Below are 25,793 nucleotides of genomic sequence, written 5' to 3'. Positions count from 1 at the left end.
CCTCTCCCCTCCTACCCAAAAGACAAATCAGTAAAGTCAGTCATTTCTCAACCAGTTCTCATTCTAGAAAAGAGGTACAAAGAAAATTGCTGAGTAATGTTTACTCGTACATGCAGTTTTCCCTGTATAATGCTTTGCGTTCTTCAGGGCTGGTGTTTTCCAGTTTAGATGGCTATACTTCTTTATCATGGTTTAATGAATGCTGAAGCAGCTACTGCTTTTTGTGATGGGCCATCATCCTGCAGAAAATAATGATGCTGTTGTGGAGGTAAGGGTGGGGCAAAAATATCACAAGTCAGTACCTCAGATGTAAAATGAAATAATGCATGAACCAACTCATGATTTCTTATTAATACTATGGGGGAAAAAAAATACTTTAAAAAAATAATGAAGCAATGTGCATAAACTTTTTAATGAAATTCAGTGTTGTTCTTCCAGCCCAATAAATCCCCCTTTCTGTGATTTGAGAGTGGTGCTGGAGAATGGGCTCTTGGCTGCTTTCCAGGCAGCTCTCTGAGTTATCATACTGGGGTAGACCACTCTTGCACAGCACAAGGGCTCTTTGTGCTCTGCCAGGAAGTCATTTCCTACACTGAAAACGACAGGGCCGGGGAGTTTCGCTACAAGCAGAGCCCCTGTGTTGCAGGTTACAAATATAAAAATAGGAAAAATACATTTCAATAATAATAATAATCTAGCAGTGTAAACCTTATGGAAAGCACCCACCCGTTTTACTTCTGATTGATCATGTTCTAATTTGATTCAATAGCTGTCAGTTTTCATTGCTGGCGTATGCACCACAGTATATCTCTTCTGTGGAGGTGTTGGGGAGTTGTATTGGTTGAGCCAGGGTAATTGCATTGGCTTGGTTTAGATTTAGTGTAATCTCTGGGTGCTGAGGAAAGGAGAGTGAAGGGTGATAAATAGGTCATGAATACATTGCAAACACAGTGGAATTGCATTGTCTCATAATTGCACACCCGGGACACAACCACGTCAGATTATCCTGGGATCTGCAGGACTTTAAAATGGTTTCTTGAAAATTGTCTAAAAACCGTTTGCAGATATTTCAATAAAAAGAGTGATTTGCAAAAAAAAGTGACATGTTTCTATAAAACCTGTATAAAATAAAATAAAAAAAGTAAAGTCAGATCAAGGAAATTGTGATAACTGATCTGAAGACTTGATACTGTGAATTAGATTGTATTGTTCCAGAAATCCTGACAGTAATATGTTCCTCCATTAAACTAGTCCTAATAATGATGAACAGCATCAACTCTTCAAATCAAGTATTGAAATAAAAATATAGGGTAAGACTGTGGGCCATGTTGCCATAGAATTAAGAACCTTGAATAATTGTACTGCTGTAGTTCTGTAAATATAGCAAACTTTAAAAAATATGAGTTAGTTAATCACTGCAGGATATGTTTTGAGTCCCAGTAATATTGGTAAAAGCACTGCGAACTTACACATGCACACGCACACACATACACAGACACACTCACACTCCCATTAATGACCCTATTAAGTCACAGACACAGACAAGACCCAAGTCTGCTCACACTTTGTAATGATCCCCTGTTTATTTCTCTAATGTGCTGTAAAACAAGAAACTCAAGATGCTAGCACAGCTCTGTCCATTAGTACGCTTTCTGTAATGTAATAAGTCTCTTAACTACAAACATTACTGCCATTAAAGTTTTACAGGGCACATTAAAATGCCTTTTCGTTTGGGGTAAGTGAAGTTCAGTTTCACGGCTTGTCAAGCTGCAAGTCTTTTTTAAACAATGCTTTTTATTTCTTATTTCTTTGCTTTATTAAAATGAGTACAGTGCTATAGATAAACTGCTGCTTCCTGCTATGTGCAGGTCACATGGTGTGATTGCAGCTCCACGTGGTAACGTACCAGGAAGCAACGCTCACATTGCATCTGTAGCTCTGGCTTTGCAATATCTGCATGTTCCAAACTGAAGTCAAGTCAAATACAAACAAAGAACTGAAAGATCGCTCACCATAACATTATATTGTTAGTGCTTAGAATTGATAAGGAAATGGATTTTAAAACATGGATTTTTTATTTTTTTTTCATTCTGGATTTCCAGACACTGGGATCTTACTTTGCTCTGGGGGGTTATTGGCAGGATCTGTCTAGTAGCTAGCAAGGTAGCAGTGGTCATTTAGAGACCTGCATCCGACCGCTAGGGCTCCAGTGGTCAAGGAGTAAGCCCATCCTTTTATCAGACAAAGGGGCACAGTGCCTGAAAAACCACAAAGTCTGGTTGTACTTTATTTATTTAATTGATTCTCTGATTTAACACTCAAAACAGACGACTAACCTAATGTACTAATATGCTATATTTTTTTTCAGTGTAAGAAACTATTTTATTAGTTACCCTAGTTGTATATGCAGCATACTGTATGTATTTTCTGTTAGGTTTTCAAGTGTAACAGAGCTGGGTAAATATTTATTCAGATACCAAAAGCCGGGTTTTAGACCTAGACACAGGTACTCGAGTTAATCAGCAGGAATGCACTTTGCAAGCCAATATAGGATGACCACAGCTTGTAAGGGCACCTGACTCAATCTGTTTTTATTGCCTGTAGTACGATAGCAGTTTGCCTTTTGTCATTTTCCTGCATCATAAATGCCATGTTTCTTTACACTGACAGACAGAGGCGTCAAGTCAATCCACTTTGGGGGGGACCTACAATCCAGTCCAGGTTTTAAAGGTATATTTTTATAGATCCACAGTTGTCAATTGTCTGTTATCGGATTCGTTGCTAGTAAAGGTAACAGAGTCCAATATATTGATGTTTAATGTAATTAATGACTGATGAATGAAGCTCACAGTACTATATTCGTAAGAGCCTCCAGGCAGCGGGAAGGTGCAGCAATGACAAAGGGCCCCTTCCTTTGATTATTAGCCTCTTGCATAAGGAAGATGGATAGGAGAGAAAAATCCCCTGCCGCTTCACTAAACCTCTGCTTTATTGATCAGTCACTAATTAGATGCAGATGAAAGTTTATAGGACTCCGCTGGAAACACGACTCAGTCTTTTAATATATGAGGCTTCATGCTGGGCAGATTCGATTTCAGATAATCATTTTTTAATACGTTTTACTGACAACATACCGTACACAGTTGAAGTGCTTATTTACCACTTGCTAGACGTGCACGTTAACAATCAGCGTTTTGTATTTGTAATCCTTGTTTTTGTTTTAGTTTATGAGGTTACTGTTGGTCACCCCAAAGTGGATTAACGTGTCATTCATGTTGACTGAGAACTCACCAATGAGGCGTCCCCCTTAAGATGGATGGGCTTTTCTTGTAAAAAAAAAAAAAAAAAACAGTTTGATGAATTAAAAAAATGTAACACTGTAGTAGTCGTGTTAAATAATTCTAAGCAAGAAAACGCAAGGATTTATAAAGCATGCAGTTGAACCAACAAGCAACAAGAGTTAATGTTATTGTGCACGGTTAATCTGTTGAAAATCTGAACGAGCATGACAAAATATTCTGTAGTTCTGCAGATCCCAGTATTGATTTTTCTTTGTAATGACAGAGGCACCTTGAATAAGCTGTCACTCGTCAATAGCAACCACAGATATGCAGTGACCATTAATTCACATTCAGACTGACCTCTTCCTTTTGTCTCTCCTTTCTTAGACGAACAAGGGAGACGCCCTAGCGAACCGCGTACAGAACACGCTGGGGAACTATGACGAGATGAAGGACCTGCTGACCAACCACTCCAACCAGAGCCACCTGGTGGGCATCCCCAAGAACTCCGTCCCCCAGACCCCCGTGGAGAAGGCGGAGCAGCAGAGCTTCTTCCCCGAGGGCCAGAGGAGCAGGCTGGCCCCGTCCACTTCCATGCCCCCTCCCCCCTCCTCCTCCTCCTCTTCCGGCCCCCTCACCAGCTCCTCGCTGCTGCACGCTTACCAGAGCAGCAAGAAGTCCCGCTCATCAGACTGGTCCCGGGGCGGACAGTCAGGCCAGGCCAGCGGTCAGCAATGCAGCCGGACAAAGCACAGTAGCTGTTCCCACGAGCCTCCCCAGAGAGGGTGTGAGGACTTGTGTAGCAGCCGGGGCGACGTGCACAAAGGGGACTCCAGCCCGGCTGCTTCCTCTTCCCACTCCAGGAGACACACTCACTCCTCCAAGTCTGCTGCTGGAGACCACGCCTACAAGGAAAGCACACACTCCAAGTCACCCATGGAGCTGGACTTCAGCTCCCACGGTTCGAACTCTCCCGTCCCTTCGACGTCTCTCATTTCCGGTGGGCTTTCCACTCCAAACTTCCCGCCCGCGCTGCACTCCAAGCCTAGCATGGTCCAGCAAAAGCCCACCGCCTATGTCAGGCCGATGGACGGCCAAGATCAGGTCCCCAACGACTCCCCCGAGCTCAAACCAGCCATGGAAATCGGGGATAGCTATAGCAACCCACCTTTCGGAGGCCTGCTGGAAGGGAAAGCCAGTGCAATGAATGCAAAGAGCAAGCTGCCAAAGCTGACTTTACCTCAGTCTGGGGAGGTAGGTGCTGTTCCGTATTTCATTGCATTGCTTTTGATCATTCGGAGTTCGCATGAGGAAGGAGGAATGCTAGATTAAATAGGCTCCGCTGGGGCTGGCTGGCTTGGCTGAGTTTATATTGAGAAGGATCTGGCACAGAGTCAGAGTGGCGCAATGGAGCTGCTCATAGGTTATCATGCGGTTTGATTTGTATTGTGGGCCTGGTCAATCTGAGATCAAGGGCTTTCATCCTGACAGCCGTGAGCTCGGGCAGGGCAGGCTCGGGTCCTTGTTGAGGAAAGCAGTAGGGGGCATGGCGCAGTGCTCCTGCGCTGCTTATTTGAAATCTACAATCAAGGTTTTTTTTTTTTTAATAAAGCATTTAAGTAATATCTTTCTATTTTTAAAACTGTATTACAAATGTTTTTGCTCATTAAAATTGCATAGAGCCCTGAGGTACTCTCCAGTAAAGATGCTGTATCAATCTATATTGTATTGTATTGTATTGTATTGTATAAACCATGTTCAAGGTGGTATAAAGAGATATTAAGGACTGATTCCTGGAGGCTGGATGCTGTTTGGCCTCCCAGGACTGTTCTAACTGAGCCCCCTTTATGATCTGTGCAGCCTGCCTGTTATTGCAATGGTATTTTCGGGGGGGGTAGATTAACCTTTCTGAAAGGACTGTTTATCGTGTATTTATGTTCTGAGGCGAGGAAAGTTAATTTTAATGCTTCATTCAGTTGAAATTATAGAGAGAGCAGTATCAAACTCTGTCTCAGCCTGTGGGGAGCTTGGAGTTATTTTTTCACAGTAGGAAATTGGATTACTTTGAAATGTAACTTTTTTATAAGTTCGACCTGTGACTGAAGTTATTCTTTCTTTTTACCTGAGGTCACAGACATGTGTTATTTGTTGTTGTTTATTTTTTTGTTTTCTTTTAGCAAGCAGTTCTTCACACTCAATTTAATCAACGCATGTCTTCAAATAATGACAGGCTAATGGATGAAAGCTCCTCCAATCTGTGTAGGCTTTGTGTGCAAGATACCCTCTAACTCCAGGACAGGGAGGTGGCTCGTTTTGTCTCGTGCCTAAAATATTACATATCGTTTTACGTCATGTTTTTGGCATCTGGTTAATAGAGAACAGTGACTGACGGTGGTTTTGTTGGGTGGACTCCCACACGCTGGGGTCTTTAATTGAGATCTCCAAACTCATTAGTCTGGTAACCTGTATTTTAAAAGCTGTGTTTTAACCCAAGCCTCCACAAACTCTCCTTACCTCATCTGAATAATAAGAAAACATTAGGGCTGCTATATGTTGTTGTTGTTGTTGTTGTTGTTGAAGCACAGAAAAGGCAACTGTTATTAGGGTTGTTCGTTGCTTCTCCTAATCGCCAACACGAGAGCTGGGGAGCAGTTCACCGTCGAGGCCAGTCTGTCCTGGAGTTTAGTTCTTTTTATGAGACGCTGACTCAGACTGGCACAGATACAAAGTACTGCTGCAGGTTCCAAGAAGCACAGTGAGTATGTACAGAGAGTGCTGTGTGAAACTGAACCGCAGAGCACGGGTCAGGCTAGGAACTGGGCATGAGCCTGCCTAGAGAAACACACACGCACAGGGCACGAGCCTGCCTAGAGAAACACACACTCACAGGGCACGAGCCTGCCTAGAGAAACACGCACGCACAGGGCACGAGCCTGCCTAGAGAAACACGCACGCACAGGGCACGAGCCTGCCTAGAGAAACACACACGCACAGGGCACGAGCCTGCCTAGAGAAACACACACGCACAGGGCACGAGCCTGCCAAGAGAAACACACACGCACAGGGCACGAGCCTGCCTAGAGAAACACACACGCACAGGGCATGAGCCTGCCTAGAGAAACACACACGCACAGGGCACGAGCCTGCCTAGAGAAACACACACGCACAGGGCACGAGCCTGCCTAGAGAAACACACATGCACAGGGTACGAGCCTGCCTAGAGAAACACACGCACAGAGCTCGAGCCTGCCTAGAGAAACACACACGCACAGGGCACGAGCCTGCCTAGAGAAACACACACTCACAGGGCACGAGCCTGCCTAGAGAAACACGCACGCACAGGGCACGAGCCTGCCTAGAGAAACACGCACGCACAGGGCACGAGCCTGCCTAGAGAAACACACACGCACAGGGCACGAGCCTGCCAAGAGAAACACACACGCACAGGGCACGAGCCTGCCTAGAGAAACACACACGCACAGGGCATGAGCCTGCCTAGAGAAACACACACGCACAGGGCACGAGCCTGCCTAGAGAAACACACACGCACAGGGCACGAGCCTGCCTAGAGAAACACACATGCACAGGGTACGAGCCTGCCTAGAGAAACACACGCACAGAGCTCGAGCCTGCCTAGAGAAACATGCACGCACAGGGCATGAGCCTGCCTAGAGAAACACACACACACACACACACACACGCACAGAGTGTGATCAGCTATAAATATATTGTAACTTTACACAGTTAGAATCCTGTCCACCGCAGTGTATACAGTAGACTGTTATTCCTGCCTGATCCTCTTCTGCCACGGGCATCCTTATTCACAAATCGACAGTGAAAGCCTTTTTTCCCTTTTGGTCTAACTAAAGCCCGTTGTATTTGTGAGTTCAGATTGAGTTCTTTTTTGCTAGTTTTGATATACCTTTGATTGACAGAATTGTTTTATTTGCTGTATGAGGCAATGTAAAATGCTGTGATGCAGTGTATAAAGCCTAGAGGTTTGCATGAGGGATCCTGGGTTTCTGATTCGATAGAGCTGCCGCATGCTTACTTTTATCTTCTTGCATATCAGTCCCATCAGCTGTAAAGCTGTCTGTCTGCTAGCGGGACCCCATGCTTGGAAACTGAAAGTGGCTTAGTGGTGGCATCAGATTCCTGTGAGAAATCTGAAGCTGCAAATCTCACCGGCTTCCATCCTGATAACATAATACCAGAGCTGAACGAAGTGGATCCCATGTGTGTGCTCTGTACAGACAGCTCTGCCTTGGTCTCTTTGTTTTAGGAGGTAAAGGGATTAATCAGGGAATAACTGTTTGGCGTGCTTGCAATGTGTTTAGCGCTTGATAGACTTTCAGTTCAACCTTGTCGCGTTACAGTACAAAAAAAAAGAAAAAAGAAATAAATACTTGTCATTTTTTAATATAGCACGCAGTAACTTTGAGAATTTTGGGGTGATGTATACGAGTTGCATGTTATGTATTCATGGCATTTTTGATTAGATGGTATGCAAAAGATTCTTGTGTGCGTTATACAAGTCAGTAATATACAAGGTGTGCGCTTTATACATGGAGATTTACGGTAAGATTACGAAACAGTTTGACATACTGTCAAGAAAACCACTGAGAGTCAACCAGCTGTTCTATTACTTTGTTTAATAGTGTAGTGGAAGGCAATTTCATTTTAAACCAGCGAGTGTTGCACAGACATGCCTCCAAACATATGGTGCATTTACACCATCCAGTTTAGCATGTGGTAAGAGTAAAACCTGGGGATTTTTAATTGCTCCGAATTCGCCCTCAAAATGGTTGACTCCTTGGAAAATGTTGCTGGATGAGCCCAGCTGTGTGAATCGAGTTAGCATCTCAACTGCACTGTGAGCCCTGGATCTGAGGCAACTCTTCTTTTTTGTAACAATGTATTCTTTTTTGTAACAATGTATTCTTTTTTGTAACAATGTATTTCTCCCTGCTTGGTGGCCCTATGCATTAGCAGTAGCTCAATGCCGCTCCATCCCTTGTGGAGGAATGCAGTTCTGCCATGAGCAGCTGTGCGTGACTGCTTTCATCTGCATCTAGAACGAGCTCTTTGTCTGTTGCAATTTCACTCAGTCCGCTCTCATAATTGGTATATTGGGCATCTCTGCTGGCTCTTCATTCATGAATGTACTGCATTTCTTCACATCATAAATACATTAGCAGGGGGTCCAGCAGGAAGGAGACAGTTGCACAGTGTAATGTAACTTTATACTGTTAGTGGCTGTAGTTGTACGTTTTTATCTATTTAGGCTAACGCTGCCCTGTGTAGAGTACAGTACAGTAAAGCAGGACTTGGATGTATACTGTGTTTTCCTTGTCTTGTTACATGGATTATTTCTATAAGATCCCTGCCATTCATTTCCGCAGCTCTCCTGTTCACAGGTCTTACAGCACGGCTTGCTTCCTGCCTTAGTCATGGATGAAATGTGAGCAACTTTCACTCGCTCGTTACCTCCTGCAAAATATTTTGACAGCTTCAGTGTACGGTAAAGTGCTAAGCGTTTGTTAAATGAGTTTCAAATCATCCTGTTATCACTGGGTGTATTGATTAGCTCAGTGCATTCAGTGCTGAGTCTGACAGGCTGCCCGGGGTTTGTGTCAGGGAGTATGAAACATTGACAGCGAGATAACAGTATTGATCCTCCGCAAACAGTTATTGCACCAGGCGTTATGTAGGCTTTATATAACTAAACAGTCTTATCGCTAGCCCTTTAAGATGAGACATGAGAGAGCTTCAACATCCCTTTTTAGTATTCAAGAGCAAGCAAGATGAAGAGGGGGGGCTGCCTTTCTAAAAAAGGAATTTGTAAATCCCTATTGATGTGCATTGATCATTTATATCTAAATCATTGCACTCTTTTTGATAAAACCTTAATCCAGATGATTCTTAATGTCCTGGGAATTGGCGGCTTTATCTTTGTGTACACTGCATGAGGATTACTAGGAGTGCCGCCACATAAAGGTTTTGAACCCTACTTATTAAGACGTACTACTGAATAAGTCAACTGGCATGCCTCAGTCTGGGGGAGCTGTGTGGGAGCTGTTTGAATTCAGAGCTATACATTTGAACTTTCCCAAGCCATGGGCGAGGGATGTAATGCATCAGCCTGGGCTTTGGTGACTTCACAGTGATCAGGAGCACCCGCTGGTCACTGCAGTGGAACTCCACCCAGGATGAAAGGCTCGCTCGCACCGTTCTCCTGAACCAGGGTAGTGTAGCACAGGAAACACGCCAAACCAGGGTAGTGTAGCACAGAGGAGCTTACACAGGCACTTATCTAAACCTTTAACACAAGACCTGCTTGTTTCAGTGGAGATTGCAAAATACTGAGATTTCACAACTCTGGTAAAAAAGACAATGGATCCTCTGTAGTGCAGTTCCTTACTAGAGCTTTTAATATGTCATGAGAACGTGTCTGCCGTGTAATACTGAAAGGTAAGCCCAGTGAATGGTCACTTTTCTTAATTATTAAAGGGGGACAGGGGTAGCTTAATGGTTCTAGATTGTGGATCTGAAAACCAGGAGGTCCTGGATTTAATATGCATGCAGGTCAGTCTTTGAATTGTTATACTATGTTAAAGAAGGGGTATAGCTTTTCATGTCGTTCTGCTGTCATGTGGGGGGGAAACAAAAATCATAAATGCTGCACCTGTTGTGACTTTTTAAATAAACTACTTTGTGCAGCAAGAACATTTAATATGAAAATAAACTAAAAGAACAGACAGACACCTGTTCAAAAACACACTTATACAGAAATGTTTGGGAGTTTATTCAGTACAACATCATGTGTGCCTGTCTGTTAATGATGTTCAGCTGACATTCAGAATGGGACTTCGACACAGTGTATTAACTGTATGATGAATTGTGCATTAAACCACCCCTTCCAAACTAGCATGATGTCACTGTTCACACTACACACACAAACACTGGGGCACCTGCTTCAATGAAATCATGAACTTGAGCCACCTACACCATCAAATACAAACAAAATACCACACAGGCTGCTGCACCTTCTCATTTTCTAACTGTGATAAAGCAATCTACAGCAGAAGCAGCCCCAGCCCCAGCCTCATTCTGGGATCATGTTGGGAGAGGAGAATGATCTTTGTTTCCAGACCTTTGGCAGCAATTTCTCAGCAAAGACTTGCTGTGCCCCTATGTGTACTATATATACTATGTGTGTGTGTGTGTGTGTGTGTGTATGATTAATGGCGGCAGTAGAAATCTGTCGACTTGGCACACATCAAACCCTTTTCCCCATCTGATTCTTTGATCAGATATAATAGTAGTGGAGAAGCGGCTGCGTGTAAATATCCTTGTGCTTGTTCCATTGTCATGCATATGCTTAGGAAAGGGATCTAGTGAGATTATGTGGATAATGTGCAGATAAATCTTTCTAAGACCCAAGCCACTGCAGATTTGCACAGATTTTACCCAAATTTCCTGCAAATCCCTATTGGCCCTGTTGATAAGCAGCTTGATGGCTCTTAAGTAGCAGTTGTGATTTTTTTTTTCTTTTGAGGTATTTTCATTTTCCCAGCTACGTGTTACAGTGAGTAGTCAGGTGAACTGTGAAGATGGGATTTTATTTTCATCTCTTTGTGGTGGCTTCCAGTTGTATTGCATCACACGCTCGCCCGGTGGGTCTTTCAGAAATAGTGTCTAGGGCAAGCCACAGTATCATCCACCCTGAGGGGGATTGCTAAACATGTGGAGTAAACTGAATACACACCGAGGGGCACACCTGTGTGCTGTGTGTCCTCCTGGTACACTCTTTCCTTTTCATAATCACAGGGAGACGGTGCCACCAACAATCCCAGACTGCATTTCAGCTGACATTGTGAGCAGGTTGAAGCCCTTAAGTTTTTAGGAAGGGCTCTAGACTTGGACATACAGTAGACTGTACATCCAAGTGCCTGCTGCTGGAAGGTAAAGCTAATGGAAATGAAAAGCTCCTGCTGGTAACAGCAGTATGCATTCGAATTGAATGAACACATCATTACTGAGCTGACTGATAGCACAGGTCTCCTTCCTCAACACGCACTGCATTACTCTCCTGGGAAAGGTGGTGGCTGTTCCGGAGGGTCCTTTATTAAAGTATGTTGGCTTGCTCGCTGTTCAGAAGCCTCATCTCGGACGGTAAGTCTGCCCTCTCAACGGAAACCATTTCCAGGAACAGCTGATGATACTCTGCTGCCAAGACCCATGTCTTAAGATTTCACAGAAAACCTTATTGCTCTGCGTCCTATTGTTCTGAGACGCCCCCTCTCTACATACAGGAAGTGCTGGTTTTGAAAGCTGAATATCCTGCAGCCTGTCTGTCTGTCTATCGCTGCACAAATAGAATATTGCATTGTGCTGCGTTTTCTGTAGCTTGCTAGCATTGTGTGTGAGGCAGTGAGTGGATGGACACTCAGTAAACTATCATTAAATGAATGCAGTAATAAGTAAATGGGATAACATTCTATTTTTGCCACGTTAGCACACTCTCCCAGGCACTGAGCTGTCTCCAAGCTATTAAATAAAAATAGCAAAACAAAAAAAAGAACATGCAGTTTGTCCAGAGCCGTCTAGAGTTTAAGATCTCCACCTGGATTATTGAAACAATGAAACATCTGCACATTTCCTGTAAGCTCAGTGTCGCTGTAGTTATTCCTTCTGGGAAAACAAGTGGGGAAACTCGAGCCGCAAAGTGTAATTTAATCTGCCAGAGATTTGCTGCTATGATTTGATGACTGCATGTTGATGCCTTCCCCCACTGCCCCATAGAAAAGAAATGCTTTATTAGCACGAGCAAGGTCGTTTGTCAGCAGCAATCAGAGCACATATTGATCGATTCTCCAGGGCTAATTAAGACCTCGACACTGAACTGGGGACTGTAATTGCAGCAGTGTTTCTTAGTCTTCTAACATGCCGTCATTTCTAAAGGTTTCTCAAGTGTGTGCATTGGGTTGCTGGGTTGATTACTCTGCTCAGTGCTCTGGCTTCAAGTTCTAGTGCAGTGACGTCTCCCTCATCGTACCTGCATGGGCTTGCTTGCTTGTGAAGGACGGTTACTACTGGATGATTAAGCAGCGCTGACCACTTGCCTTTCAGCAATTGGATTTAACCCTTGATTTTCACCAGTGTGTGGATTTACTGTTCATTGTTTTACATGCAATAAACAGTAATACTCGATTTTGATATAGTGCCTCTCACATCTAGTTTACAAGCACCACATCCAGGTAGCATTCAGGGCTTTGTGTTGCATGTTGAAAAGTACCCTTGTTCCATCCATTGCAAGGGATTAATGGTAAATAAAAACCTGCTGTTGATGTGATCCAGTCAGCCATCTGAATTCTCTTCCTATCAGGTGATACATATAGACTAGGATGCTGTGGAAGATAGAAGCTGATTCTCCCCCTGGAAGCTCTGGAGTGGGAATCTGTTCTGTCCTCTCGTGGGAACGATATTGGCTTGTATTTTACAGCACCCTGTTGATATATATATATATATATATATATATATATATATTATTATTATTATTATTTATTTCTTAGCAGACGCCCTTATCCAGGGTGACTTACAATTGTTACAAGATATCACATTATACATTATTCCACATTATACAGATATCACTTATTTTTACATACAATTACCCACGGGGGATTGAACCCACAACCCTCCGGTCAAGAGTCCAGAGCCCTAACCACTACTCCACACATGTGTGCCTGGTTCAGTGCAGTGGGATCAACGGTAAACAGGCAGCAAGGCAGCATTTAAAATGAGGTCACAGTGGCTTGCTCAGTTTCTACACTGCCATGCTTGATTTAGGTATTCTCATCAGCCTTTGTTTAAAATCATTTGGGAATTAATTGGAGTTCATTAATGCGAGTCTTTGTAGCACATGTACTGATTTAGCCAGTAAAGTGACTCACATTACTGACCTATAATACCAGTCCGTTTGCTACAATGTGTGCGACTAAGAAACATCAGAAGAATGTAACTCATTCCCCGCAGACTGCAAGTAAATATTGAACAATAAAAAAAGCAAAGCACAGTGTGCTGTTGGAAGAGGAGAGGAGAGCTGTTGTGTTTTTAGTGTGCTTGTTCTGCATCAGAGCCCCACTGTGCTTATCAGGTCGCTGTGGGATTTAACCCCTTCCCTCCCGTGTTTTAATGTGAATAACAAGCCTTGATCTCAGGAATGCGTTACATCTGAAAAGTCATTATTATCCATGTTAATGCTCCCGTGTATAACACATGCTAGCAGATTCATGGATGACATTACCACAGCGGCTCCTAAAAGATGCCAACACCAATATTTGCACCTACAGCTTAGATGGGCACTGCTTGACTTGAGGGCAAGGGAACAAGAATAAGAGCAGGATGCTGCGTGTTCACACGTGAAACTCCCCCAGCATCTGAAGAGTTCATCAGCCTGTGCTGAGGTTCTTCCTGGAGAAGTCCATTTAAGAAGATGAATGGAACGTTTCCTCTCTCTACCTCTAAGCGACTGCAGCTACAGGCTTCCCAATTGGAAGAAGCAGCTGTTTACATTTGCATAATACCCGTCAGAAGCCTCCTTTGCTGGCCTGTTGTTCAATCCATATGGCTTTAAACATATAGGGCAGTAAAATACAGTGTATAGTACCAGCAACAATCCTACAATACATGACACTGACAGCCTTCTACAGGCTCTGCAGTGGAACTGTGTGTCTTCTGTCAACAAGAGTCAGGGTTCAAGGAAGCTTGTCACCCTGCAGCGAATCAAACTGGAGTGCAAACAAGGTCTGCCTGCTGATGAAGTTGAGTGTACAGAAATATGTAGTAAACAGACAGCAAATAATTGATATGTTATTATAAACGTAGGCTATAGTAACTGCACTCACTGTAATGCTATGTCATTGTGACTAGTATAGCTTGTTAGTTAAGTTTATTTTGGATAGGTAATGTATATCTTAGTTTTGGGTTCAGACCTCCTGTGGCAGTCTGCTGGAGAGATGCCCCCCCCCCCCCCGTGCTTTCACTGACACGAAGATCATCATTAAAGTACTCCTAAAGGACACCCCTGGGAATGGCATGTTTTAAATCAATAAAGCTGAAAGTGCATTTAAAAATATGACATTAATGCGGGAAGCTCTCGATCTGGGCAATTAAGATTCAGTGTAACACTCCAAAACCTAAATGTGTTTTGTTCTTTACCCTGCTCAGCTTATGTCTGATGTAGCTCAAGGCACTACAAAACAATACACAGTGTGGTCTACTGGTAGGTCTTTTAGTCTTTTTAATTTGTTTGCGATGCTCTTTGCTGTTGCTGAATATCCGCGGTGGCTTGTAATAAAATAGCCGCTGTGCAATGTGGCATGTATGTCAAGCAGAGCGTCACCTGGTATGCAAATCTAATACAGAAGTGCCAAGACAGGATTCAGAGTATTTCACATGTGCAGGGCTGTTAAAGGCGGGTTAGAAATCAATGAATATATAATGGGAAGCTGGCAGCACCAGATCTAATCCCTGTTTATCTGCTATGAAAGGTAGTTTGTTGTTTTGCATGGGTGGGTGGGTGTGTGTGTGTGTGTGTGTCTGTCTGTCTGTTAGTCTGCCTGTCTGTGTGTGTGTGTGTGTGTGTGTGTGTGTGTGTGTGTGTGTGTGCACATGCGTGTGTGTGCCTGTGTGTGTGCGCGTGTGCGTGTGTGCGCGCTGTCGGTGCAAATAAAGAATGGAGAGCTCACTCCTGAATTGTATGGCTTACACCCCCCAGGAAAGGAGTAATATCAAGGCTAAATCAACATTATTACTTATGCAGGCTGTGGTCTGTAAACAGTACAAGCATTTTGTTACGTGTGTATTTATTTTAATTGGATAGCCTCAGAGTGGGTGCGGCTAGGGGGGTGGATTTTACACAATTGGGTTGGTGCCACAGTTATAATATTTGACCACCGGGTTGCACTGTGTGCTATGCAAAGTTCTGCATTGAAACAATGAATCTCAGCAATAACATCTGAGCACCGGTTGCTTGTTCCTGCTGAGACTCATTGAGATCAAGTGACTGATCGAGGCCGTTGCTGAGCAGGGAGTCAAACTAGGGATTTTAGTATTGATTAATTTATGGTGATCTTTCTGGTATGAATTCCTGATGTGATTTGATTAATTTATGGTGATCTCTCTGATATGAATTCCTGATGTGATGCTCATTACATCCCCCCCCCCCCCCCCCAAAAAGAAAAGTGCTGCAGCAGCAGCAGGCGGCTGTGTTTACATAGGTAGACTGTTTAATTGTGAAAGGTGTCCGATCCATACCAAGCAGAACTTGTAGCATGATTGACGATGATAATTACTAGCGTGGTACTCATTTAAATGTGGCTGCTAATACCAAACATATTGTGCTTGCTGGGGTCGAACAGACATGTACTGTACACCTGGGATCCAGTGTGTGCCTCGATGCTCCAGGCTGTGGAGCTCTTTACCCTTTTCTGTTATTGCTGCTTCGCTCGATATTTAAGTCATGATTAAAGACTTGACTTTTATAGTCTAGCTTTTTTAACCTGACTTACAAATATAATTTGTTTTTCTCTGTTTAATTTGTGATTATTTCTACTTCTCGAGATTGCACACTTCTTTCTGTTTTAATCGCCACGTGAAGCTCTTTGAGATTCTGTGGTATGAAAGGCGCTATATAACAAAAATCAATTGAATTGAATGACATGAAGTAAAACCATGCAGTAACCTAAGCACTGAAATCAATCCATTAGTAAGACATAAATGCTGGTAAAATGATGTTCAGTTTATTTGTTGTTGGTTTATTATTATTTTTTTAACATTTGAACAATTTCTGGTGCCTGTAATTCGCCCATGAAATCTATGGTTCATATAATGAATTCTGTAGGAAATGTATTCTGAACCTCATTATAGCTTAACACATGACCCAGAGTTCCTAAGGGATATTATTAACTATCAATGTCAGATTGTGCAGGGAAGCCATCTCACAATCTGCCTAACGACCTTATGAAGAGCCGCGCCAAACAATTCCAGACACTGTGCTCAATGCGGTATGACTTCATCTGCTTAAGCACGAGATAGAACATCGTTGCTTTACTGAATCCACTTCTGTGTTATGATTGAGTTATTTAATTGAGAAAGACATTAGTATGTTTTTATTTCCAGTATGCATAGTGAACTAGGTTTTCATCATGCGGTAATGGATTGATAGACAAAACGACCTGTTACATCATTAGTTTGAGTCTCGCAGGGATGGATTCTCATTTTGAAGCTTAGTGCTCATAAACTTGCCATGACCCATCACCTCTGCAGCACAAGGCAGGCTTCTGTCATCTGGGATAACCTCCTCATATTATATTGGTTGGAGCAGGAGACTGAGACTCCAATCATTGCACCAGCGAATCCAAATATGAGCCGCGTGTTTGCTCTGTAAGATGAACTGTTTCAAGCTTATATCATTCATCCTGGCAAGGGATTAGTTATAAAATATTTCTGTGCACCTTAACAAATGCTTGTTTACCAGTTCATTATAATTAATAGTAAAGGTTTTGTTATATCCTCTGGCTAGACCACAGCTGTGCATGATTGCAGTCCTCCTGGTTGCTTTTGAATGTTTGCCCATAAGATAGAATTGCATTGCCCACTTAGCAATTACAGAGCCAGAAGCCAAGTGGTGTATCTACCCGACGCAGAGCAGCCAGGAAAACACAAATATCTCCCTGCCGTAAAGTGCTCCGGTGAGATTTATCATTAGAAGATCAAACGTAACCTTATGAAAGAAATAAAAAACAATTTAAACTGTAATTGCATGCCGTGCCATTCAGATACAGTAGAGTGTGTATTGTGCCCCTTGAGTGTTGTGGAGCTATAGAGACTGAACTGCAATACCGCCATGCCTATGGGGCTGCTGTCCTTTTCATTGCACTCTAAATGAGTTCTCTTGGGTGGACATGGGTCTGTATAGAAGATACAGCAGCTCGGCTCTGCTTGGATGAAAGGTGCCATGGAGAACAGTAAAGATGCCGAAGTTATTTGAAGTCCAGTTCATAGTGCCTGGGAAGCATGGCTCTCGGAATCCTGCAGACGAGGTGGGTACAGTAGTAACAGCCTGAGGTATGGCCACGTCAACACAGAAACTGCCTTGGCTGCTGCTCACAGAGCCCCTATACAGCTCCTGTTCAGGTGGAGATTTTACACAAGAGCGCCTGTATAATATTTCATTTTTCATTTAGAGGAAGCAGTGTGCGGTGGGGTTTTGAACAGATCCTTGGATCTGCCATGATTTGGTGCCAGCAAAGGGCGTATAAAACAGCAAGTAATTGAAGCCTGCAAGCGATTCTGTGCTGATTCAGTTACAGTGTTACACGCTCACAAATAAGGGGTTGAATTTCAGCACAAACCTTGATAAGGTACCCTGATGAAGCAGAACCCTGCCAGTAACTTGGAAGATCTTGCTTTTCTTTTCTATTATGAAACTGGAGAATGAAACCTGGCACTCTGAAGCCTCGCTAGAATCCAGGTGATTTGGCATACAGTAGTTATCTAGATATAATCTTTGCTTTGTTTTGTCAGTAATGTACACTGCATTGCTCTGCTGTAACACAGCATAGAGCGTCACTTCATTTAGTTATAGAGTTATCAGATTGAGTCTAGTTTTTGAAGTATTTACCAGTGTGTGAAAAGTGACAGCTCAACCCTAAAATGCATCTGATTGATACAGTACAGTATCTGCATGCCATCTTCTACTTTTTTTTAATCTGCTGCAATCAATCACAGTCTCAGCACTTGACTGTGGCTCAAAACAGGATTGAAGCTGCTACTGGTAGAAGATGTTGTGCAATACATTCTGCTTGTGTGCTGCGCTGTATATGTTGACATTAAGAGATAGGCTTGGGTTGCAGTAGGAAGCAGCTCATTTGTGTGTATGTGTTTGTTTGCTTTATTGGTATAGCAAAAGTACAAACAGTTAATTAAACAATTGAATCTGGGAATGTGTTGTAAAGTATTTGCTTTAGATTTATACACCAAAGCTGACATCGTCTGCATTTAATGATCCTGGAGAGTCGTTTGGGTCTGGTTAATTAGATGCCACATGTTTTGGCTGTGTTGTAGAATGTATTGTATTGTTTGTAGATTCTGCAGAGAAGACTGTGTTGTTGTCATGTCCTGTAGGAGATGAGTTTCCTGACTGTTTCCAGTTGGGTACCTTGTGATGGCTGGAGAGGACCTGAATTACAGCACCGTATGAGGCTTCAGAAACCACCAGCACCCCCTGATACACTGCAGCACCTGAAATTCATTGCAGGTCTTCACTCCTAGTGCCAGAGCCAGCACTGCGCCTCCTCTGAGATCTGTTAGATCACAATCCATGCTAGAATGGCTGAGGGAGAATTCTGTACTGGCACTTCATGACTAGAACCCTGCATGACATTGCTACATTGTTTAATCACCCAGGACAGCTGGAGAGCTCCGAGGCCTGTGTTAGGTCAGGGACGCTTTGGGACGCTGGCCTGCATTCTATAATCTGCTGAAGAGAATGAGCGGAGAGTGGAAGAGAGGTAATCGACTTGCAAACATGTTGCAGTGGCTTTTTAATCTGCTCGGGAGGGGTCCGGGGGGGTTGCTGTGCTATGACCAAGCTCAACCGCGTTTACCCAAGCAGATCAATGCGAGTTAATCTCCCAGTGTCAGCTGCCTGGGCTTTGGACTTGTGATGTATGCCTTGGTTGAGGAGACATAAATGCTGGAATGCCTGCCCATGCTCTGACAGCTACAGATGGTGCCAATTACTGCCAGAAAAAGCCGTCCCTGCTGAGCCGTAGCACTGGGTACACACAGACTCGCAAACACACACACACACACACACACAGACACACACACACACAGACTCGCAAGCACACGCACACACACACACACACACACACACACACACACACACAGACTTGCATGCGCACACACACACACACACACACACACACACACACACACAGACAGACTCACAAGCACACACTAACACACAGACTCAGTAGCTCTGGGGTGGTTGCATGGCGTGCCCACAGAGTGAAAAGAAGCGGTCGGCTGACGGCACACGTTTCGGAGGACGTGTGTGTCCATCTTTGCCCCTCCCGAGTCAGCGCGGGGGTGGCAGCGGTGAGCCGGGTTGAAATAAAAATAATTGGACATTTCAAATTGGGGAGAAAATAAACGATTCCAAATTTATAAAAAAATAAAATAAAAAAATGTTTACTGCATCCATTTTAAGGACCCCCAAGCTGATGCAAGGGTGGTCACATACACATACAGTAGACTACTGTGAACTGGGAGTCTTATTTACATCCCTGTAACATGTGTGTATGTGTATATGTATATGTGTGTGTGAGTGTGGCTTTTAAATTCGGAAAACATTATTGTAATTAAAAATATTGTATATAAAATAATGTTTGTTACTACTAAGTAGGCCAAAAAAAATGAAACACTGACTTTCATGTATTTATATTTAATTGAGGGGGAAAAAAACAAAGGCACTGAAACAATTGCGGTCCTGTAAATGCTGCTGTGAGGTTTGTAGTTGTAGGGCATGTGTGTAATTGGTTCAGGTTGTGTTGGAGCAGAGGGCTCTATAGAGGGAAGTGTTCTGCCTGCACTGTCTACGATTCCATGAGACTGGGCTGCCCGCCAACACAGAGAAACACTGCTCTCAGATTCGCCTTGGAACTAACTTAAAGGCTGCTGAAAAAATATTAAACAATCTTCCAGGGAAATTAAAGAAAACGTCAGCTTTTTTTTATAAGTAAACAATTATTATTTTGAGCTAAGTACAGAACTTTGTGTCTGCAATTTAAAAAGAATAGCTTGCCCAGAAACATCTTTATGAGTGACATGCTGTTTAAACAAAAAAAAACCTTACATGAAGGTCACTTTCACTCTCAAAAGACAAACTGCTTATTTTAATAAAAAATAAATACCAATTAATTAGTACTTTCAGTATGTCAGAATTCGTTTTTTTCAAATGATTTGTTGTATAAATAGATCGACCCTTGGAAAATAAATCTGTAATCTCAGCGAATGACCACAATTTAAACAAGAATCAATGCAGTGCATGAATCAAACATTGAAGGAGATCTCAAGGAGTAAGACTGTGTCGACTGGAAAGTGGTTTCATCTCAAACATTGAAGGAGATCTCAAGGAGTAAGACTGTGTCGACTGGAAAGTGGTTTCATCTCAAACGTTGAAGGAGATCTCAAGGAGTAAGACTGTGTCGACTGGAAAGTGGTTTCATCTCAAACATTGAAGGAGATCTCAAGGAGTAAGACTGTGTCGACTGGAAAGTGGTTTCATCTCAAACGTTGAAGGAGATCTCAAGGAGTAAGACTGTGTCGACTGGAAAGTGGTTTCATCTCAAACATTGAAGGAGATCTCAAGGAGTAAGACTGTGTCGACTGGAAAGTGGTTTCATCTCAAACATTGAAGGAGATCTCAAGGAGTAAGACTGTGTCGACTGGAAAGTGGTTTCATCTCAAACATTGGAGGAGATCTCAAGGAGTAAGACTGTGTCGACTGGAAAGTGGTTTCATCTCAAACATTGAAGGAGATCTCAAGGAGTAAGACTGTGTCGACTGGAAAGTGGTTTCATCTCAAACATTGGAGGAGATCTCAAGGAGTAAGACTGTGTCGACTGGAAAGTGGTTTCATCTCAAACATTGAAGGAGATCTCAAGGAGTAAGACTGTGTCGACTGGAAAGTGGTTTCATCTCAAACATTGGAGGAGATCTCAAGGAGTAAGACTGTGTCGACTGGAAAGTGGTTTCATCTCAAACATTGAAGGAGATCTCAAGGAGTAAGACTGTGTCGACTGGAAAGTGGTTTCATCTCAAACGTTGAAGGAGATCTCAAGGAGTAAGACTGTGTCGACTGGAAAGTGGTTTCATCTCAAACATTGAAGGAGATCTCAAGGAGTAAGACTGTGTCGACTGGAAAGTGGTTTCATCTCAAACGTTGGAGGAGATCTCAAGGAGTAAGACTGTGTCGACTGGAAAGTGGTTTCATCTCAAACATTGAAGGAGATCTCAAGGAGTAAGACTGTGTCGACTGGAAAGTGGTTTCATCTCAAACGTTGAAGGAGATCTCAAGGAGTAAGACTGTGTCGACTGGAAAGTGGTTACTTCGCCCGCTAACAAAGAGACAGCCGATTGATGATCCGTTTGTCTTTACAAAGCGGATTTCTCGTAATTTCCTTTAATTCTGCACCAATCCACCAGAGCATTCTTTAATTAACGAATGAACTACTTTGTGACTTGTCATTCAATGCAGTGTCTGCAGCTGAGCCAGCCTGAGCCCCTTCATCAAGCAGGATTATTATAACAGTGTATTGGAGGACAGTGGATAGGGCTGGTTAGAAACCCTAGCGGTGCTCACAGTGAAACACTGTGCACTCTCCTTTCCTCAGAGGACTGTGGAAGGAAGACCCCAGACACAGATAGGACCTTTTCAAGGAGTTGTTAGTGAGTCCACCTGCTTGGTCTTCAGAGGCTGATAGGTCTGATACAGAATGTATGCATTGCTTATGGAGCCGCATACAGTACACCCAACTCACGCTATTTTCAACTAAACTTCTATTGGAATGGGAGTCTATCAGTGGCACTGTACTGTAGACACAGAGTTTACCAGCTTCTATTGGAATGGGAGTCTATCAGTGGCACTGTACTGTAGACACAGAGTTTACCAGCTTCTATTGGAATGGGAGTCTATCAGTGGCACTGTACTGTAAACACAGAGTTTACCAGCCTGCTGTTCATCATTTCACAGATGTTTTGAAGAGCTATATAAAGTAAAGGTTAGGACTATGAGTCTGAAATGTAGTTACAGTCCACTAGTAAGGCATGTTTATTTACAGTAGCTACTAATTATTTTTAGTCATTTTGAAAAAGTACGTCGTGGATTAGTCATGTCAAGAACGTCAGAAATCATATAAGTCACAGTTGAAATAGGAGCGATTTCATAAAAAGATTAAATTAGCAGGGAAACCCATGACGGGCTCATGCATATAACCCACGTGTCACTCGAGTCATGGGGTTCCTCTGAAATGCCAGATTGAGTGATTTTGGTTGGAGATTAAGGAGTGATCGCAATGCCTGTGCTGTACATGCATATTAAACTACTGGTAGATGCAAATAAATGAACTCAAGAACAACAATAATTATGTGAATAGTAACTGCTATTGCTACTATGGCGAATAGGTTATTTATTCTGTGGTTAGGTTTCTGTCTGTGGAGAAACATATTGTCTATACATACACACATGAATCCATGCAGAAGAACGATGGATGAATAGAAAGGTATGATAAATAGGAAATCCAGTGACGGGCACTTGTGGGGAGTCTGTCACCCTGATATGGTAATGCTGTCATTGTGGGGACTGTGACTGGGGAAAGTTAGAAACCACAGAACACGTTATCAGTAGAGACTGCTATTCCAACCTCCCTGGTAATGGTCAGCGACCGCTGTATAAATCAAAACAGAATTATAGGTTTAGCCATGCTAGTTATTTGCATAAATGCTCATAAGAGAGGGATATTATGTTGTACAGAAAACAGAAATGATAAACCGTCTTGCACACTGGGGCCTCCCAAATGAATAACCTAGAATTGATCAAACAGATGTTACTACTCTGGCTTTAATGATGGCAGCCATTTTCTACAGCGTTAGGAAACTCGTAATGGATTTTTGCATTGGGGGGGCGGGGGGGGTTGGGTTTAGGGGAGGCTGAGCTGCAGTAGATCACACAGAGTTTTTGCATTGGGGGGGTTGGGTTTAGGGGAGGCTGAGCTGCAGTAGATCACACAGAGTTTTTGCATTGGGGGGTTGGGTTTAGGGGAGGCTGAGCTGCAGTAGATCACACAGTTTTTGCATTGGGGGGGTTGGGTTTAGGGGAGGCTGAGCTGCAGTAGATCACACAGTTTTTGCATTGGGTGGGGGGGGGGGTTTAGGGGAGGCTGAGCTGCAGTAGATCACACAGAGTTTTTGCATTGGTTGGGTTTAGGGGAGGCTGAGCTGCAGTAGATCACACAGAGTCTTTCACGTATCACCTCCTTGATGTCAGATGGCTTCCCAATGGCCTGAAAGCACAAGTGGCTCCCTGGCTGCATCTAAATGTCATGACAAGCATATTTGGTTAGACAGTTGGTACATGGCACCCCAACACCACCACCCCTGGAGATAGCAATGCGGAGGGCGTGGTCTACAGTGCTGTGATTGCAGTTACAGAATGGGGAGGGCATCGGTCTACAGTGCTGTGATTGCAGTTACAGAATGGGGAGGACGTGGTCTACAGTGCTGTGATTGCAGTTACAGAATGGGGAGGGCACCGGTCTACAGTGCTGTGATTGCAGTTACAGAATGGGGAGGACGTGGTCTGCAGTGCTGTGATTGCAGTTACAGAATGGGGAGGGTGTGGTCTACATGCTGTGATTGCAGTTACAGAATGGGAAGGGCACCGGTCTACAGTTAATTGAAAGCTGCTGCTGGCAATGCTCCAGGGTTTAGCGGCACCATGCTTTAACCCAATGCATGGATGTCACATATTAGAAATAGGGCTAATGTTTCAGCTATTCGTATTCTATTGCAATGATATGGTTCACTGGCAGTGATTATAGTTCTTCTGCGATATCGTCCCGAGAAGTTTTGGTTCTTCATAATTTACCGCTTCAGCATAATGGGCCAGTCTTGTGGAAAAGAGATGATAAATGGTGCTGGCAGGGGCTCATAGATTTATTAAATTTCTATCAAACAGTGCAACAAAGAAATCTGCTTTAGTTAGAAACGGGCTTAGAGTTTTTAATCAAAATTCATGAGTCTCGAATCGTGGTTCAGTAGGCATGAGGAAGACTTGAATCGAAGACTGATTAAAGAAAATAAAAGGCTTATTTTGAAGTAATTTTTCAATGACGCCTTTTAATTGGATGTTAAATCAAATTCTTATCTGTCTTTCTGCAGATAGGGTATTATATGGCCTACCATCAGTGGCGCTTCCACTGTAACTGATACACTGAATAACAATTGACTTCACAGTTCACGCTCACCTAGTAAAGACCCAGCTAGTGTACCTTTCCGTAATTAAAAATGCAAATTAACCTTTAATTAAAAAAAAAAGTTTATATAGCCTCAATTACAAACAAAAAAAATAAATACATTTTGTCTAATATTACAATCTAAATGTAGTGGCTCTGGAGTGCATTGAAATGCTTCCAGCTTCTATAGGAAACAAGATTGCTGGCAGGAACAGGTCATTAGGGCAGCAGTCTCTTGTGTGTAAATGCTCTGTCGGCACATGAATATGATTTAAACTTTTGCTTATTCAGTGAAAATGACTATAGGTCATTAGTGTATTGGTGGTACACCATTAGTGTGACCTGTATAGTAACTCCCTCCCTCCCCTGGGATTCTGTTCTCTCTGTATAAGCTGAATCACTCAAAGCCTCTTCTGAAATAGCAAAGCTGCTGTTCCAGTGTATCCAAACACTGCCAGCCCCAATGGAGTTGAAGATATTGAGCATCTAAGAGTGTGGTACTATGTGTGCAGCAGTATCTAATGGGACTTTCCCTTTAAGATCAGTGACGCAATTACAACAGTAAGCCTCCTGATGGCACTGTGTTTAGTTCCTAGTGGATAATGCATAATTACAACATTGTGCCAAAGCGTTGCAGTCATGCTGCCGTTTAAGCAATGTAACTGCATAGCCAGTATTGTCTGCCTTATGATTGCATTGTACCTGCAATTGAAAATCACGAGGATGCATTCTCATTCCAGTTATCATGCTTTTTAACTGCAGTCTAAGTACACTATTACAATTGTACATGTTTCTTGTCCTGTATAATATTCCTATGTAACTTTCAGTCAGCCCTTGTTTGTTGTTATTCAGCACCAGCCCTTAAACAGCAGTGCAGTGTCCATGTCAATCACCTTGGCAGCGCTTTGTCGATGTGTTTGTGTGATAACAAAGGAGATGAGAGCCTGTTAGGGGAGCCGCAGCATCACAGGCCCCACTGCATCCATGTGACTCTGTTTGTTTTAGCAGTGAACTCTATAATGAAAATGAACGGAGGTGAATTCAGATCACAGCCTTTGAAAACGTCACAGGCTCAGCGATCGGGGGGGCCTTTATCTGACCAATCAGATTAGATTTAGATCTGAAGCAATGACCTGTTCGCTCTGGGAGGTGTCATGTCCATGTGGCTGCCCCTGATCAGGTTACTCTGAATCACTGGCTGATGAGAGGTGACGGTTTACACAGCCTCTTTCAATCACCCCCTCTTTGTTTCATTGTGTGGATCTCTCCAGGGGCACTGAGTTCCTCCAGAGTGAAGGTGCGACGAGCTCGGTGGACACGGAACGGCCCGCTGATGTGTGGCTTGCTGATTGTTTTTAAAGGCTCGTCATTTTCCTTGACAACAACGAGGCTGTGGAGGGTGACAGACGTTGGACCAGGAAGGTCAAGC

At 43.2% G+C, this 25,793-nt stretch overlaps 1 protein-coding gene across 5 annotated transcripts in view; it reads left to right on the top strand.

Moving 5' to 3' along the window:
• The window catches only part of LOC117430676 (AF4/FMR2 family member 2-like), a 140,560-nt gene that overhangs the window by 46,772 nt on the left and 67,995 nt on the right, over positions 1–25,793 (top strand). For 3 of the 5 annotated variants that reach the window (XM_059000769.1, XM_059000768.1, XM_059000770.1), the window contains exon 3: positions 3,669–4,535. In XM_059000769.1, coding sequence (XP_058856752.1) covers positions 3,729–4,535 — 807 coding nt within the window. In that variant the 5' untranslated portion in view covers positions 3,669–3,728. Of the gene's footprint in view, positions 1–2,670; positions 2,731–3,668; positions 4,536–25,793 lie in introns of all 5 variants that reach the window. The other 2 variants (XM_059000767.1, XM_059000766.1) reach the window with 1 other exon arrangement.

The sequence above is a fragment of the Acipenser ruthenus genome, chromosome 26, assembly GCF_902713425.1.
Source record: "Acipenser ruthenus chromosome 26, fAciRut3.2 maternal haplotype, whole genome shotgun sequence".
Classification (NCBI taxonomy): domain Eukaryota; kingdom Metazoa; phylum Chordata; class Actinopteri; order Acipenseriformes; family Acipenseridae; genus Acipenser; species Acipenser ruthenus.
The sequence above is the reverse complement of the archived record's forward strand: the minus strand, read 5'-3'. Positions and strand labels throughout refer to the sequence as shown.